The 20,109-nt window shown below is 35.5% G+C and overlaps 1 protein-coding gene across 2 annotated transcripts in view; it reads left to right on the top strand.

Annotated features, from left to right (window-relative positions):
- The window catches only part of LOC131060227 (uncharacterized), a 64,001-nt gene extending 44,349 nt beyond the window's left edge, over positions 1-19,652 (top strand). For both annotated transcript variants that reach the window (XM_057993395.1, XM_057993396.2), the window contains one exon: positions 19,019-19,652. In XM_057993395.1, coding sequence (XP_057849378.1) covers positions 19,019-19,190 — 172 coding nt within the window. In that variant the 3' untranslated portion in view covers positions 19,191-19,652. The remainder of the gene's footprint in view (positions 1-19,018) is intronic.
- Positions 19,653-20,109: the final 457 nt, after the last annotated feature.

Genomic DNA, 20,109 nt, shown 5'->3' with positions numbered 1-20,109 from the left:
AATCTTATAGTTCACAATTTGAAGCTTGTTGGTCTTGAATATTGGACGATACTTGGATAGAAGGAGATAGCACAAGTAGGATGAGAACCTAAATGTCTTACAGGAACCTTTTTTGATCATTAGTAATTGTTTTTGCATGGATTGAACAATGTGCTCAATAAAATTATATCTTACTGGCTGACCTTCACAATGGATATTATAAATCATTTCAAGAAGGCTTGCACCCACTTTCCTATCGTTTTCCAATCCCAGGCAAAACGACAGCAAGGAAATAGTATCCCCAACCCATGGAACAAAAATGTTAGAATCATAAGGAGGCTTATGATTATGATCCAACACAATACCAGTACCACTCTTTATTAGAGCTTTGATAAATGAATCTCTTCGACTTGGATCGAGTCTCTCATAATTCCCTGCCAGCTTTCCAAGGTCAATTTGGACATTTGAGTTTTGGGCTTCAAATCCTAGGTTCAACAAACAAGCAAATTCTCCTTTGTTTATGGATAAAATTTCCTCTTTTGTATTTTTATTGACAATTGCTTTTTTATCTTCATCATAATTTTCGGCGCAAACCATGACAAAATCAGGGCAAGGGAATACTTCAGGTAACACCATGCCTCCCAATCCAACATCCCATTATGCGATTTTATATGTTCTTTGTTTTAACATTGGGTTGAAAACAGTAAATTTTGCCTTGCATTCATCTGCCGCCTTACTAGACAATGCATATCTAATATCTATGATACGCTTTTCACCTTGGATAGCATGGTCATAAATATCATGGTATTCATCAATGAAACCTGGTGTTTTAACCAGTTCGGTTAGGTACATTTTGTTTTTCACTTGGCTTCCTGTTGAACTACTACTTCCTGTTTTCCCCATCGTTGTTATTGTTAATAATTCAAAATAATGCTAGATAAAAACCTGAAAATGCTAACCCTCAAATTGGACCACGAGATTAAAAAAAGCAAAAAAGGCGGGATGTAGGTGTTCTAGATTTTACTCGGAATTTTTATTTCACTAGATTGGCGCAGATAGTCTTTGTTGCAACTTGCATTCCTCAATCTAGTAGCTGTTTCTGAATCTCCTTTGATTTACAAATTTGTCCATGAAATGAAATACGATTATGATTTACGAGTCTCTTATTTTGAAAACTCTGAAAAGTACAGTAATACCTAAAGGGCAAAATATCTAGAATCATGTTGTAATTTTATTAATTACTATTAATAACTATTCGATGCCGAAGGACAAAACATTCATTACTTCAGTATAAATTCTGAGGACATTAAGAATCATGTTGTAATTTTATTAATTATTATTAATAACTATTCGATGCCGAAGGACAAAACATTCATTATTTCAGTATAAATTCTGAGGACATTAAATGTAAAACGTTCAATTTCGGGCGAAGTTCTCACAAATGTGTTCACTTCCCACATTCGGGCTGAAATCCACCCTAAGCCGTTGATCTTTGCTCATCCAACGAACGAGGGTGCCTGTTGTCAGATGTCGTGGGTCCCATGACTTCTACCATTTTTCGAGCACGTCACCATACTTGTGTGACTTTACGGGTCTGTTTTTTAAGTCTGTTTAATAATTTTAAACTTCTGCTCGAAAAAGAGCTTTATAGACTTAATTATATTTTAATTAAATTTAAAACGTTTCAATTCCGAGCAAAGTTCTCACAAATGTGTTCACTTCCCACATTCGGGCCGAAATCCACCCTAAGCCGTTGATCTTTGCTCATCCAATGGACGATGGTGCCTGTTGTCAGTTGTCGTGGGTCCCATGACTTCTGCCAGTTTTCGGGCACGTCACGATACTCGTGTCACTTTTCGGGTCTGTTTTTTAAGTCTGTTTAATCATTTTAAACTTCCGCCCGAAAAAGAGCTTTATAGACTTAATTATATTTAATTAAATTTAAAATGTTCAATTCCGAGCGAAGTTCTCACAAATGTGTTCACTTCCCACATTCGGGCCAAAATCCACCCTAAGCCGTTGATCTTTGTTCATCCAACGGACAATGGTACCTGTTTTCAGATGTCGTGGGTCCCATGACTTCTGCCATTTTTCTGGCACGTCACCATACTCTTGTCACTTTTCAGGTCTGTTTTTTAAGTCTATTTAATCATTTTAAACTTCCGCCCAAAAAAGAGCTTTATAGATTTAATTATATTTAATTAAATTTAAAATGTTCAATTCCGGATGAAGTTCTCACAAATGTGTTCACTTCCCACATTTGGGCCGAAATCCACCCTAAGCCGTTGATCTTTGCTCATCCAATGGACGATGATACCTGTTGAGTGTTGTCAGATGTCGTCGGTCCCATAATAAGAGACATTTAAATTTTAAAGATGTGCAATAGTTTGAGATAACTATTAAATATAATGTTAATATTATTTGTAAAAATTTGAAATTCAAAAATAGTATAAAACATGAAACTTAGTTTCTAGAATGAAACAAATAACTAAATAAAAATATAAATTTTGATATACAATTTGAAAGGTAAAAGTTTAATATAAAAAATAAAACATTCAATATTAAATCTAAAATATTAATTTAAAGTTTAACAAAATTATTTAAAAACATGTTTACGATATATAATTTTAAAAAATAGTTTAAAAATATATATAGAAGTTCAACATAAATTTAGTGTATTAATTTAAAGTTTAACAAAATTCTTTAAAAATATGTTTACGATATATAATTTTAAAAAATAGTTTAAAAATATATATAAAAGTTCAACATAAATTTAGTGTATTAATTTAAAGTTTAACAAAATTCTTTAAAAATATGTTTACGATATATAATTTTAAAAAATAGTTTAAAAATATATATAAAAGTTCAACATAAATTTAATTTTATATAAATTTTAATTTAATAAATAAATAAAGACTAAATATATATATAAAAGTTCAACATAATTTTAGTTTAATATAAATTTTAATTTAATATAAATAAAATAAGTAAGTTTAATATAATTAAAATAAGTAAATTTAATATAATTAAATTTAGTTTAATATAAGTAAGTTGGAGTTTTAGTTCAAATCTTAACTATATATTTATAAAATTATAATCAACCATAATCAATGTACAAATAATTAATGGAACGAACTGAATTTTTTTTTATATATTAAATATAGAGGAAGAAGCATTACATAAAAAAGATCACAATATTAAATTTATTTCCATTGTTTAACAAATAATTGAAATAACATAGCTTATATACAAAAACCTTTGAAAAAAATTAATTAATAAAAATGAAATAGAATTATAGAAAGCATTTCCAGAGGAAGTCCCTGCCAATCCGCACCCATTTCCTGTGACGCGTCAAGTGCTCCGCATTCAGGTTCAGGAGAAACGGTTGCTTGGCCACTGACACTGTTTGGTCAGGGACGAGAGGCTTGGATAATTCACTCGCCCAAGTGATCCCCACCCCTACTTCTCCAAGGACGACAACAATAATGCCGTCTCCAAGGAAGTCTTCCTTAAAAACCTTCCTCAACAGCATCAACATATCCACCTTGTTTCCTTCGAGGTCCAGAAGGGACGCTAAGAACCGGGATGTAATGTTCGTGTTAACACAGTATCTATTTTTCGTTTCGCAGAAACTTTTTGCCCAACACCATCCGCACAGCCTCATTGGTGAACGACTCAACCTCCTTGCAGATTGATTGGAGGGTTTGGTCCTTAACGGAGCCCAGAAAGGCCCTCTGGTCCTCTGCAGAAATGCTTCTCAAGCGGATGGGAGTGTCCATCTTGAGAAAACAAATTAACAAATTAAACAACCTAAGCCTATATACCTAAACTAGAGGAAGAATTTAAATACCGTGAGCTCCAATGATTTATCTACCAAATGGCAAAAAGCTAATTGAAGATGAAAGAAGCAAAGATTGTATATAAATAAAGCTCTTGATTGTAATAATTACTTCTCTAACCGTATTAATTGCTTTAAATTTTTTTAAATCTTTCGTATCTCTGCAAATCTTTCCCATAAATGCACAAGTGTGTGAAATTGGAAACAGCTATAAACCAGTACCAAGTTGGCAAGTACCACATTGGAAGTCGTGGGGACAGAGTGGATTGCAGTAAGTGAATAGATATATATTAAATGATCGAAATTATCGATCGTGATTCGTGACCTTTGATACGTGTCTATTGAATCCAATTCCATTCTGGGCACTTTCTGGTGAGCTATGTTCTCTTCAGAAAATTGGGCCAAAATAAAACTTCAGCTATTGATCTACGATCATCGAACGGTTTAAAATCATTGATAGATTTTAGGTATGTGTCATCCTTCACGTGTCAAAGAGGCCATGCTTATTGATACATCGTGCAGAGTCCAGACTCAATGTGATGTGATGTGCCTTGTCTATTAATGGCAATGAATTCATGAAATCGCCAATAAATTATATATTTTTCCATAAATAACAAAATATTCGCCAAAACACATTCAATAATTTCAAGTGGTGGATAAAAATCGCCAATACATTTAAATAATTTTTCCTTCGGAGCAAAATTTTTCGCCCATAAAATTGTATATTTGTTCCTTTTAACAAAAATTATTTGCCTCCTACAATATATATTTTCCCCATAGAACAAGGTATAATTCACCAGAAATTTATGGAATTTTCGTACCCTAGAAAAAAATCGGCAATACAAAATAATTTTTTGCCCTATTTTGAAATTTTTTTTCGCCATCCATATGAAAATTTCCCCTCGAAAATTATGTCTGATTCGCCAGGATTTTACATAGTTGCCCGGGGGATGGTTTCTTGAAGTTATCCTTGATCTGGATTGCTCGGTATCCTACCACGATACCAAAGATAGGAGGAAGCTGTGTGGAAATTTTATATACTAATAGAAGTTTCAGTAACAGAGTTTGCTGTATTTTATAGTTCAGGTTTGGAAACAATTGTTAGGATTGGTAATAATATGCACTTTGTTCAGCAATCAGAATCATCCACAAATAGAAATGGCACACTACATGATAAACAATAAAGAAATGTTAGAAAAAATAGATATATAGTTATCCATGCATGCATTTGTCTTCCTTGATAATCCTATCACCTGATTTTGCCGTCAATCTGATATATTAGCTGCAACTTATTGGATGATTTTGCATAGTTGATTGAAGGATTTCTACATTGAACCACTCTCTCACTATGTGTATTGTACCCAGAGTTCCCAAACTCGCCGCGAGTCAGGCGAGTTTGCCGAGTTGGCGAGTCGAGCCAAGCTCGGCGAGTTTTGCTGACTCGGGACTTGGACTCGGCGAGTTTTGACCATAACTCGCCTAACTCGCGAGTCAGGCGAGTTATGGCAAAACTCGCCGAGTCCAAGCTCCAAAACTCGGCCACCACAGGTCAATGTTTTGACTTGTTTGACAAGTTAGTATCTTTGTCAGGATTCATATATGGAATATAACATTTAAGTATAAGTGACATTTCCTTATGTTTTTTCTCTTTCTTATACTTTAAGTTATATTCCATATATATTGTCAGGATGTTTGAGAGTGGTTTCGGACCTCCATGAGTTATAATGCAAAATTTAGTTTTTGGAGGATCCTTCAAATTTCCAGACTTAGTCAAATTTCAGGCCATTTCAGGATTAGGATGACATTCCAGACTTTTAAGGCGAGTTCACTCTGACCATGATGTAAGGGATGGGACCTAGGAGGACACTATGCATTCAACCAAGGTTTGATTGAGCAACTTGAAGCGTGACCAGATAGTACACAAAAACCCTAGGAATGATCTAAATAACCCCTAATCACTCAACTGACCTAACCTCCTTCACTCCACCTTGAGGAGATCCACCTGATTTGATGACCTTTGAGAAACTCAATCCCTTCAATGCAAAGGCTAAGACACTAAAACGACCAACAACGAAACTAAAAGAGCTAACCCTAGAAAGCAAAAAGTGGGGGTCTTCATTTGCAATGGGGCGATGTGTGAGTACCTCACAACAGGGATGTTTCTTAAAATTTTGAAAAAAGGGGGTGAGTTGGGGATATTTCCTACCTATCCCCACATACCAAAAAATCCCCCCATGGGGCACAAGGTTATTTTTGGCAAGGGACATGTCTCTGAGGAGCATATTTCAAACCCTTCTGGCCTCACAATTCCCCCTTCCATCCAACATATATATAGCCTAAAAACTAAGAGGTCCAAGAAAGACCAAGGTCAACTATAGTCCCAAGGTAAAACCTAAGTTCAAAAAGCACACTATTTAATGCTACCATACACAAGCATTCCTTACAGTTTCCAAGTGAAGATGTTCATGATGTCTCATGTTGGTGCTCCCAAAATTTCAATTTGGCCAAAGAAAATACTAAACAGAAGCCCCAAACAAGTAGATACTCTACCAGCATGCCTTTCATGGCATAACAAGCTAGCACACATTATAATTGGGCTTTATTCAATAATGGGTGCATGAAACAAGTTTTAAATTGTTAAAAATCTCTTAATTTCAAGGTTTTTTTAATTTTGCCGAGTCATTGCCGAGTCGTTGCCGAGTCATAGCCGAGTCACGAGTCGAGTCGGCCTTGCCGAGTCCGAGCCGAGTCCGAGTCTGGGAACTTTGATTGTACCCATGCATATTATATTTTGATGTATATAGGGCAATGGAGTAGATGACACGTGGCGTTTAACCCCCCATATTAGTTGTATTAGTTCAAATGGGTAACTTGTAGAATTAGTTATTTTGGGCAATCAGTCCTCCTGAGTGGTGATAACGGGTTTACCCTCCAATTATCACTAGAAGAAAGCATATATAGTATATGTATATCCTTGTGAAGGATGCCAAGACGTAACTTGTGGAATTAGTTATATTGGGCAACGAGTCACCATGCGTGGTGATTATGAAGTATATACAGTATATGAATATCATTGTAAAGAATGCCAAGAGGTTACTTGTGAAATTAATTATTTTGTTTAATGAGTTGCCCTGTATGGTGATTATGTGTTTACCTACAAATTTACAATTATCATTAGAGTAAACAACACATGGTAAGTGGATATCATTGTGAGGGATATGAGGAGAGTATTCTATTTGGGTTGGATTTCAAGAGGGAAATATTTTGACGAGCGATTCTTTCCTAAGCAGTAGTTTGGGTGTGATTGTACTTGAAGGATAATTGTTCTATTTCTGAGTATATATCAGGTCAACTTGGTCCATAAACATCTCTTTTGTTGTCATTTTCTTCATATTTTTATCAATATTTATGATATTATTTTTTAATTAAAGTTTTGATTATCAACTGATATTAGAGCAGTAATTTGGGCAAAGTGGAGAAGATTGTTAGCCAGGTTGGGAGATTTTTACTGATTTATTTTTCAGAATCTAGCATTGTAATTCTGCTATCACTTGTCAAATTGTGGTGGTTCTTTCATCATTGGAAAGATATTTTTCATGGTTACTGGGAGACGTGTCTCCTACTCCCTGAGATGTGTCTCCAGTACCAGAGGTGTCTGCATAAACTTCCCAATGCACAGGCCATTTAGACTGGCTATGGTACCAGAAGTTTAAGCAATTTTAATTTCAATTTTTGTTCAATTTTAAATTTAATGTTAAACATTACTACTGTTCTTGTTTTCAAAGTTCAATGTCAAGATATTTTATGGAAATTATTAAATTATATTAAAAAAAATTGGTGTCTCCAAGTACCCCCATCTCCTATTTTTGAGAATTAGCCGTATCAGTACTGGTACCAGTCTTCGATGCCTCCAAGTATGTCCTTCTCCCAGTAACCTTGGTATTTTTGATAGCTTTTTGCAATTCGGTCACATCAAAGATTTTGGGCATTTTGAGGGAGATATGATCATGTAAAGTTGATCATGCACTTCTGGATTATGATGATTTTTTTGAGCATAGAAACAGGGCACAAGCTGTCAGTTTCAGAAGCTTTGTTTTCCTTGCCAGAGTTTGTAATTTAGACAATTCTTACTCATTGGAAAGATTTTTTGAGGGATTTTCAAAAAATTGGTCACTATAAAAATTTGCAGCAATATCAAGGGAGATATGGCCATGTAAAGATAAAATTGGGAATGTGATTTTTCGGTGAATATTTTCAGTCCAAATTTATGGCAAAAGAAGTTACTTCAAAAGCTTCATTTTTGTTGCATATTTTTTTAACTTAGACTATTTCACCATCAGCAAGAAGCTTTTGAGGCCTTTTTGAAAAGTGGTTACAATAAAAGCTTTGAGCAATGTCGAAATTTCCATACCTATCATTTCTTCACTAAGTTATTGGTTCCGGTTCGGGCTCAGGTTTGGGTTCGAGGGTTCTGTTCTTTGGTTAGAGCAAATTCTTTTTTGGGGGTTGCGTTCGTTTTGGGTTGGTCCATATAAAAACATATAAAAATTAGAAATGTATACATATTTGCAGCAGTCATTAGGTTCAAAATGCACCACCATATTAATAGTCAAGTGTTAGTCAAACTCAAATGCCATGATATATATTAAACTTTAAAGTTAAAAAATGATAATGTCAAGTGACAACAATCAGCCATCATTGATCATTGATCAAATATCATATGGGTCATAAAAAATATCATCATCATCATCCATATTAGATGACTATGTTCTTGTAGGTCATTTGACTTGGGTTTACTTGACAAGACAATCATTTGTGATTATGAGCTCTATAAATTGTAGTCCCAATAGACTATGGATGACATTTCATAGATAACAACTTGAGGGCTATCATATCCATGGCTCTTCTTAGAACACTGTGATACATAGGATACTCTTCATAGAACATTATGATCTCTCTTTTGAGATCACTATCATTTGAAATTTACTTTGACTCTCTTGATGGCTTATCTTTACACTGTCTTTGTTTGGTGCTGTATCACAAGGTCTTTACGAAAATTAAGATTGCTTCTTTTTGTGTTTATAAGACCTTGAAGTGTGTGAAGAATTTGGACAAGGCTTAAGGTATCCTTATAGTAATGATCTGGCCCTAAGATTTTAACATGGTTCTAATACCTGCTTACTATTATCTATAGATCACTGCCCCAACACACTTGATAGAGTGCTGAAGGCAGTCATTTGATACTCTTGCAGACACAGTCCTCTGTCCTTAACAATGATAAACATGATTCAAGTATAGCTATAAACTTGATAACATTAGAGATTGAGGATTAAATATTCAAGGGTTTATGATTTATATTAGACCTTCCATTTTGTTTCTGGCATAGGAACCTGATGATTATTCCTTGATGCCATGATTTTGACAATATTTTTACCACTATTGTAGATAGATATGTTACAATAAAAAGTCAATTTTTTTTTTAAAACATCCAAATTTGCTGGCTGGACATATTTGGAGGTTAAATTTGGCTTGGGTTCATTTGGGCGGAAACCACAGGCTGCGGGCAGGACCATTGAACCCACAGAGGACTGGACTAGGACCCCAAACTTGGTTTGAACCGGACCAGAACTCGGGGGGTGCAGGGGAGGGACCCGATAACATAGTTTATTCATGGCGTCCTTGGGAGAATTTTCATATGTTTCAATTCTTCATGGTGTGTCCTTGGGAGAATCTTCATATGTTTCAATTTGGGTGTGCTAAGTGGACCCTTTTATCTGTAATTGAAAGGAAATACATAGATCTACTTGCTTATTATTTTTATTCTAAGGTATATGGTAGGGAAGGAGATCATGAATGCAATTTTTTTTAAGTAGTTGTTCTCACGAAGCTACCTAAGTTTGAAGTGATGTGTAATGTTAGCAGTGTCTCCATTTCCAAAATATGTATTCTTAATATGAATCTTAACAATTTTAGTTTTAGCCTAAATTGGACAATGAAGTGAACAATTGAAATTGTGTGTTTGGGTAAAAGGAAAAAGGAATTCTCTTTGGAAGGAATGGAATATGTTTTCTCAAACATATAAGAAAATAATTATGATTGGGAAGATGGGGAAGGTGAGAAAGAAAAGAACAAAGTAACTATAGACACTTGGAATTGATACTCTATGAATTTCAATTATTTCTTCTAATATTGATCATTCACAGTTTAATAATTTCTACTATTCCCAACATCTATATTAATTAAATAACTTTTTTATTATTTAATTAATATTTCCCTCTAATACTATCATCCTCCATTTCCCACCTAAAACCATTATTTACCAAGACCCTTTTTCCCCCTCCTTCCCAAAATAAGTAAATATTCTTATTTATTTAATTTGTTATTTTGTTCACTTTTAATTATCCATCTTAATCCTCCATTTTTACCTAATCACCATCTAATCATGTGCACATGGGATTATCAATGATTAATCTAGGATTTGACCCACCCAAATCCCCACGAGGATCCACTTGTCATAGCATGTACATGACAAGTGGTACTTTAAGGGTATGGCCAAATCATCTAGTCCTTAATTTTAAATTTGGCCAACTTGGGACATCAGGCAAATTCTTCCAAGGTACCTTATGGTACCCCATCAATTCAACACCATCCACTTTCTCCCATGTACAATTTCCACCATTGATTTTCCTTCAAACTTGGAGCCTCCTTTTCCAACTAATCCCTATTTGCCACTTGTTCTACTCTCCTTTCTTGAGATCTCTCATCGGTTTTGAGCCCTTGATCCTTCCTTTGCTTCCTAGTTCTCCATGCAACCCTCCAAAAATCTATAAATTGGAGGTTCCCCAAGCCATTTTCATCATGCTTTTGAATGCACCATGGTGCTGTCAAATTGAGCACTAACATCTTTTAGCAATTGGGCAAATCCATTTTCAAAAGTGTAACTAGGAGATGAACATGGGTTTTCATTAGATACTTATATTGTTTTTGATCTCATGCATGCTTAATCTTGAGTATTTGTTGTTGATGGCGATGTTTAGTTTGTCTTAGTTTGTTCATTTATAAATACTATCAACATCACACAGTAACAAGGATGAAGAATTGGAGGATACAACTTGAAGCAGCTTATTAGCTCCAAATGCTAAAGATTCAATATTTGATTTTCATGTATGGATTCAAAAGTAGGAGGTCCATGTTTCCATAAATCTAAATTGTAGGTACAATTGTATATCTTCGGAAAGACAGACTTGGTTTAAATTGTACAAGTCAAAGCAAACAATATTGAGGAAACTCAAATATTTGGTCAGAAGGTTCAAGTATTGAAGATTTGAAGCTCACTATGCACATTGACAATGGAAGCAATGAGATTTTGTTAATTTGTGTATTGACTCTCCCCTGAATTCACAATTTAGCTTTAATGTTATATAATATTGTTCTGTAATGAATATGATGAATGCCTTTATAGGAATAATTTAAATTTCTTATATTTAAAGTTTTTACCTATTATTTAAATTTCTACCCGTCCAAATTGATTCCCTATCCCATATCATTCTAGAAACATGTTACTATCAGAGATGAGTTACCATTCCAATATTTCTAATAAAAGTTTTATTTGGAGATTACCCTAGGCAAAAGTAAAACCGTTGGAGGCATTTAGATAATTCAAGTCATGTGCAGCAATGAATTTTATAGAGGCTCACCTTGTTCAGATGGAAACTTTCAAGTCCCCTTCATTTCTTTTCCAGTATTGTTCATATTAAAATCTTTCTTGCAATCATATTCCAATCCATTAAGTTTATGGATAGGCAGACATACCTAGGAGGCCTTTGTGTTGAGTGGATTGGTTGCAATGTATGTTGGTAGTGGGAAAATGAATTGATTAGGAAGAACTTAGTTGTGATTCCTAGGAATGGGAATTTGATAAGAGTTTAAAACATAAAAAATTTCCTGGGTTGTCCCAGGCACACATTGGTGTGCTCTTTGTCCAAGAAGTTTATCAGAAGAAAATCTGGCCAAAAGGCCTCTAGAGTGCACCCCAACCCTAAATGGGTTAAAACCTGTTGAAGTCCAAAAAATCCCAACCACGCCTGCAGTGCATGCCCTAGTGCAGACTGGACAATTTAAAAAAAAATGCAAAAATTACCAAAATGATCAGGGGTGGACAAATTAGAATGCTAAAACAGATGAGTCTTGTCTTTCAGTGTACATGACCTGGTTTCCACTTCTTCAATGGGACTAAATATTTGTCTCTGTTTTTTGTGAGAAAGTGGATTTGGAGACTGCATGTTTACCCATGGTGGTGTGTGTATGGATGTAGCTAGTCCTGCACGGGGCTGGCCAGTTATGGTAAATCACCAATCTTAAAGAATTTGGAGATGTGGAGAGGGGAGGGATAAATTTACAAGAAGGCCATGGCCTCCCTTTTGTTACAATTCTTACGAACAGGTGCTCCAGTAACCTTCAAAACTGTTGACTCCTGGGGGAAATGATTGTGACATTGTGTAATAAGGATGAGTGAGATGCATTCATTCAGGCTTCCACAATCTGCTATTGAATTAGTCAGTGACATTATGGTTTTACTGTTTACACTCCTTGCGATTAGCAATGGTTTATTCCAAACGCAGCTTCCAGTTTGGCTACTAAAACAATTCAATGAAGTATATTGATAAGTTTGGAGTTAGAATAACCAACATCTCCAGGCATTCATGCTCCACTCAAATGGATTATGCAACCAGCACTTGGTTTTCCTTTACACAATTGTCTTTCCTCTGCTTCAATTCTTATGCCGTAGTATGCTGATAGATCCTGTTATCTCTCATCTTCCTTGCTGCTCCATGTATATTCAAAAGCCTTCCCTAGAGGGCCTTATGCCAACCAGGTTAAGAATTTTTTTCTTTTATGATGTTCCCCATGTCATGCATCTAGATGTGCATGAAACTAAGCAATGCATGGAAAAAAATTAATAGAAAGTTAACAATCATGTATTCCAACTTGATAATGATTCATATTGTAGGATGTCAAAGATATGGAGTGAAGAAAACAAACTTTTCTGCTATCACTGTCAATCTGGGTATTCCATTTCTGATCTCTCGTTCTACTCTCCTCCATCTTTAGACTTGGGACTGCATACCCTATTTTGTTACTGCATCCTACAACATATATTAAGGCAATTGATGAAGTACGTACCAGAGAGAGAAAAAACAATACAAGGCAATTCCAGCAGAGTCATGCATAGCCTGTTTGTCACATAATGTTCATTAGCTTGTTTCTTCACGAATCTACTAGTTTATCGTAAAATCTGTATGAAAGATGTTATCATAATCTCTATCTGTTCAAAAGCAGTCTTAAAATTTTAATTTTGGTTCAGCAATGATATTAAGTTATTAACTGACAGTCCACCCTTGGGGTTATTCTTTTGAACTTGTTACTATCTATGTATTCTGTTTTGTAAGCCAATCTTTTGAAGCTGGCAGGATTGTAATTTATCTGTAATTTGTTTGACCTTTTACCTGAGTTACCAGTTCTGGTATTGCTTCAGGTTTGGGTTCGGGGGTTTGTTTTGTGGGTTTGATCAAAATATTTATGGGTGTTGAACATATGAAAATCAGAAATATATACATATTTGAAGCAGTAACTAATTTCAGAATACCACACACATCATATATTGTTTAAACTTTAACAAAGCCGCTATAAAAATAAAAAATACTAACAATGTCAATCGGTCAAACCCGAATGTCATGAGATAATATTATATATTAAAATTAAAAAGTAATAATGTCAAGTGTCAACAATCAGCCATCATTGATCAAGCATTATCATATGGGCCTTGAAAAATATCATCATCACTATTCATATTCTATGATGTAAGTACTGGTAATTAGAAGAACCACATATAGTGCCATTGGTGCTAGCACTAGTACTAGCATTGATACCCTCATGCTTGCTAGCTGGCTTATCGTCAACATAAAGTGCAGTAAGGTGGGAAGTGGAAGCATCCAAATCAATATGCTTAGGGTTGATATCTCACTTCTTTGTGTCCCCTCCTTTGTAGCCACTTTATTTGTGTGAAAGGAGGGGCAAGTTTGAATGCACATACACTACCTTTTTTTGCCTTTTTTACTGTAGTTGATTACACTTTATTGAGTGGATGGAGTATGTGCTTCAGTTCCTCTTAAATGCAGATGAACTAGCAACCTATTAAAACAAAATTAGAGAGTTGAGAGTTATAAAATTGAAATTTTTTTAATTATAAAATATAAATGAAACTTAAAAAGAAAAAATTATTTTTTTATAAAACTTGAGATAAAACTTTAATCACAAGTGGTTTTAGGTGTGTGAATGATTAGCCATGGAAGTACCACCAAGTATGACATCGACCTTATACTTGTCATGAAGAGCATCGATACTAAAGTTATTGGAGTATACAAAATCCATGAACTCAATCTTCACTGCATTCCACATGTGACTATCAATGAAGAGTCTACTAAATGCTGTCTTGTACCCTTGGATGACTTCAACATTTCTATATGGGGCAATTTCTGTTGACACAAAAAGGAGTTTAGCACTATAAGTCTATAAATATTTGGGATTCAATGCAAAAGCAAAAAGTTGCAAAAGGGGTGGTCATTTTGTTCCATCTCTTGTCAATAATTTTATGTAGTTTTTTGGAAAAAGCTTCTTTAGGATTTTGCTTGTTTGCGTTTATGATGACTTTTATCTTCTCAATCATCGAGTCATTACCATTATACGTCTCTCCCAAACAAAGCCTATCCATGTTGGTATAATGGATCATACTCAATATGGGCTTGGTGAAATTGAGGAGATATTCAATGCAATCCTACCAAATGTCTCAAGACTCGTTTTGAAATACCATCTCTCAAGACCTTGTTTTGAAGTACAATCTCTCAAGACTCGTTTTGAAATACCATTTCCTTTGGTCCTTTTGATCTCTTATTGTGAAGGCTATGGGTTGTTCTTCAATTGTGGTGAAAAATGGGTGGCTTACTACAGATTGAAGATTAGGAGGTAGTGGAGGGGGCTTTGTTCCTTGAGATCCTTCCTTTAACAAATGATGATTTGATTTGTGGCTTGCTGTTTGATATGCTTTTTTTTGCTCATTAATGCATGCCATGACTTGTGCTTCTAGAATGGGTACACCATTTTTGTTTGGGCAAGCTTTGATGCCCAGTCTAGGAATGTGGCACAAATGGATGGCTATAAGCTTAAATATCTAATATCACACCCATTGCAAATCCAAACGTACCCCTCACCACCTGGAAGCTTTTGTACCGTACCAATATATTTCCAAAGGGAAGGTTTTGGGTTTGTTTTGAGGTGAGTTTGGCCCATGGAGCTAGAACCGGTTGCCATTGTAATACCTATGAGTATGACAATAAGTCAATAAACAACACATTTGAAGAATTGAAACAAATGAATATATATATATAGACACACACACACACACACACAAACACATACATGACTTAACTCATTTAAAAAAATTAAGTGTTATATATTCATAGAAGAATGAAACAAAACAAAAAACTCAAATCAAAACAATAGTTCATTTGTTAAAAGAAAAGAAATAAAAATACTTCTTTTGCTCTAATCTTCCTATATGATTTCTTTGGTAACAAATGGGCTCTTGCAAATGTGTTGAAATACGAAATCAACCACTTTGCAACATTCACTGATCTATCTTCAACTTTATTTGTGTTTTGCATTCACAAGGGAAATGACTTCATTTTAATCTTCAAAATGTCCATGTTTTAGGCTAAGTTGCCGATTCGGGTACAATTGCGGGTACGAGATACAGGTTCGAGGGTAGGGCAATTTTTTTCCTTGGGTACGAGTACAAGTACAACTATATACATATGTTATATATATACATATATTATTATATATATGTTCAAACTTGAAAATCATAAATTATAACTATAAGAAGAGTGATACTCATAAATCCATAATTGCCAATTAATAAAAACTCTAAATGCCTCATAATATCATATTCATAATTTGCAAAAATGATAAATATATGTCTCAAAATGCCATTGCACAATGAAAATTCAAATTACAATCAATATGTAATATTCATATTCATCTTCATCAAAAGCATCAAGGTCAACATTTGCTTCAATTTGATTTGAACCACAATCTATTAGATTGCTGCTCCCACTAGTTGTGTCTATGTCAAGTGCAAAGAGCTGCCTCATCTATAGAGACTTAGGCAAGTTGTGCAACTGTAGCATCTAAATCAGCACACTCAAGGGCTAGATCCCAGTTCCTTGTCATAACCTTATTGTATTCAGGTTTCTTATGAGACAACAGACGAAGGTTGGAGTGTATATAGATCAAATCCCCTGCTTTTTTGCACCCAAACAGTTGCACTTGACTGAGTGGATGGAGTATGCTAGTGCAATGGTTACACTACCAAAGAAAACTCCCACTAGTAGACATTTGTTTAATCATTGTTGTATATTCCCAAAGAGGCGATGCTGCATGAATTCTTAAAGGACTCTCTTCAATTTGGCCCCGGGCAACTAAACTAGAACTTCCAGCCATTATGTATGAACCTAAAATGGAAAACATTTTTGAAAAAAAAAACAGCATTATAACCCCTTATGCATAAAAAGTTCAAATAAAAATTCAAAACTTATTAATCTTTTCTTTTTTTTTAAATCTTAAAAATTAAAAAAAAACTCGAAAAATTTATTGAAAACTTGTAAAAAAGAAGATTTACTCACCTTTGATGGCTAAATCTTCCTTCTCCAATGATTTCTAAGCCTTTGACATGCGTCTTACTCTCCATATTCTTCACCTGCGGAAAAAAATGCAGCAACCTTCAAAACCAGCTTGGAGGAAAAATGTGGTGAGACTGAGAATGATGTTTTGTGTAGAGGAAATGAGTTGCAATGACCAAAGAAAGGAACGTTAGGTCGAAATTAGGTATTGGGTGGGTGGTGGAAGGGGGGAGGGAGGGATTATTTTTAATGTTTGTGGGGTTACTTTTTGGACGCCCTGCTGGCGGGTACATCCATGTTTGCTGTGGATGCACCTTCACTGAAACCACATCAAACCCGGGCACTTGAGTGGTACCCGGGGCTGCACTGGTACCAGACCCATAATGGAATTGAACCTGTATCCGTTTCCAGCTTCCAGGAGCTGAACCCAACAACATAGGTCTTAGGGTTTGGGGAGTGTTTTTGAGGTTTTGGTAAAGTGAAAAATCAAACTAGAAGAAAAAAATTTAAAAAATGGTCAAATTCTCTGTTTGGGCCTGAAAGGCAGTGAAATTTGCTGTGGGTTTGTCTAGGTTTGTCCCAGAAGGATCCACAGGTTTGGGGTAGGACCTGTGACAGCCTCTAGTATGGGGCAGGTATGGACCCATATCCAAGCTGGATCCGACCTGAACTGGAAGGCCCCAGGGCCTGAACCAGTAACACAACCTTTTACTAATATAAACTATCCTTTTTAAGTTGACACTTATTTTTGAATCTAGTCTCATAAATCTGTTATTTATGTTTGTGAAAATTTGAAAACAAGTTGAAACGAGAATTACAAATAAGTCAATGATTTTATTAACTTTATATTTAAATTTTCAGCCTCTAGTATGGGGCAGATCTGGACCCATATCCAAGCTGGATCCAACCTGAACTGGGGCCTGAACCAGTAACACAGCCTTTTACTAATATAAGCTATCCTTTTTAAGTTGGGACTTATTTTTGAATCTAGTCCCATAAATTTGTTATTTGTATTTATGCTAAGTTACCGGTTCGGGTTCGGGCACCAGTTCGGGTTCAAAGAACCCGGTACGCCGGTACGGCAAAATTTTGAAAAGGGGTTTGGGTTCGTTTGGGTTCGTTAGTGCAAAAACATGTAAATTATATATATATGCAACCTATAAGCATGAATTAAGATTAGCATGTCACATAGCATCATATAAACAACAAAACCAACATAAAATTGTAATCATAGCATCATGATCATACCATAATAGCATCATATACATCAAGTTTAATATCAAAATGATAAAATATTCAAGTATCATTGTTTCAACTTTCAACAATTTAAAGTTTGATCATTAAATGGATTCTCTAATGGGGGTTTGGGGCAGTGCCCCTTGCGGGGGTCTGGGGGCAGCGCCCCCAGCGGGGTCAAGGGGCAGAGCCCCTTGCGGGGTCGAGGGGCAGCGCCCCTCGCAGGGTCCTAGGGCAGCGCCCAGGGCGCGCTCCCTGTCGCGGTACAGGGCGGGGTCGAGGGGCAGCGCCCCCGCTGCCAACACCAAATCACAACCTTCAAACCCACACGGAACTCCATGGCGTGCATCAATTTTCTGCTTTTTTAAGACATCTAATTTTTTGCTTTTTTAGGTTATAACTTTCACTTTTTACAAGGCGGAATTGAAAAAAAAATTAAATTTGCATTGTTTTTTGACTTTACGGGCCGCCCAGCCGCCCGGGTTCGACTGGGTCCGCCCGGGTTCAACTGGGTTCGACCCCGGGTTCGACTGGGTTCGACCTCCATGGCGTGCATCAATTTTCTGCTTTTTTAAGACATCTAATTTTTTGCTTTTTTAGGTTATAACTTTCACTTTTTACAAGGCGGAATTGAAAAAAAAATTAAATTTGCATTGTTTTTTGACTTTACGGGCCGCCCAGCCGCCCGGGTTCGACTGGGTCCGCCCGGGTTCAACTGGGTTCGACCCCGGGTTCGACTGGGTTCGACCCTGGTCGAACCCACTCTGGGTTTTTTGAACCCTGGTCGAACCCAGGTCGAACCGGACCTGTACCACGGACCCGGTCGAACCCGGACCTGTACCAGGGGGGCCCAGAGGCGAACCCGGTAACCTAGTATTTATGTATGTGAAAATATTAGAACAAGTTGAAACGAGAATTACAAATAAGTCAATGATTTTAGTAACTTCGTATTTAAATTTTTATTAGTTGATTGTTGAAGAGATACTTTGACAGTTTTTAGTGTATCACAAAAAAGGAAATGATATTTTGTTAGGTGCGATATTTAAATACTCAAGATTTGTATTAAAGGTATATGATGTGTTGAGACTGATTTATATTTTTTGTGTAAACTAGGTTATTCACCACTAAATTCCGTTAGAAGACATTTTCAATCATATTAAAATTATATTCATGGTTGATCCAATTTAATATTAATTTGTCTATTTATTTGGTGTTTCTTTTGGGACAGGGCTCATGCTAAAGTTGCAAATCTGGAGAGCGTAAACAAACAAAAGGGAACAGAAGTTTGTGATCTGTTGAAAACAAATGATAGACTAAGAGCTTCTCTGGATTTGAAGGAGTCAGAGTTGACAGCCATGAGAGAACAGTGCAAGATCCTTACAATAAAATCTCGAACATGAGAGATAACATATTCACTTGGCAATGACAATTCTGATGAATTGCCAGTGAGATCATGTGAGAATAAATAATGGTCTGGTTTTAGATTGTCCTCAAAATTGTCTAATTAGCTCTTTCAGTGAAGAAGATATGAGTCTCCAAATCTAAGCCCAAGACACACCAATGTATTTGAAAATTGACTGCCTCAAGTTCTGATTTTCGGATAACATTTTTTCCAAGTGAAATTGGAGCCATGTTAGCTGTCAGTTAAGCTAGTTATTGCCCATAAACATATTTTAAGACATCTTTAGAGAGTCTTTTATGTGGAAATACTGCTGAACAGAGAAATTCTTTTGATTCATTAATGATGTTGTGACATGTCTTTCAGATTGATATTTTCTGCAGGCAATTAGTGTTTAGAATATGATGGTGTAATAAAGAAAATTCACTTAACAAGTATTTAGTTGTGAATCATGATTGAATTCTATTCTTATGTGTGTTCTACTTGGAATGAGTATGGATGTTTGTGAATTTGTTGGAACAGAATATTGTTTGTAACTTTATTTTTTGTCCTGTTAAATGATAGCTTCTAGCTCATTGCCCTCACAATGTCCTGGTGTAGGTATATATGTTCAAACTTTATTTGCAAGCAACTGCGGATGGAATTTTAGCTGACATATTAACAGGGCTAAATTGCATGTTTTAAATTGTTCTAATGTTTCTGTGATTTACATTTTTATAAATCTTTAATTATTTTCCCAGGAGTTGCTCATACCCGATAGCAGCATGTCACTAAACCAAGACGATATATAACGTGTGTGAGAGAGGATGAAAACAATGCATATTGGTTTGATCCTTCCTCTTTCAATTGTTTATGTGAAATCATTTAAAACATCCCCTAAATACAGTGAAACTTCTTATCCTATATTATGAAATAATACG

The sequence above is a fragment of the Cryptomeria japonica genome, chromosome 9, assembly GCF_030272615.1.
Source record: "Cryptomeria japonica chromosome 9, Sugi_1.0, whole genome shotgun sequence".
In the NCBI taxonomy this organism is placed as follows: Eukaryota; Viridiplantae; Streptophyta; class Pinopsida; order Cupressales; family Cupressaceae; genus Cryptomeria; species Cryptomeria japonica.
This window is presented reverse-complemented; position numbering and strand designations above follow the sequence as displayed.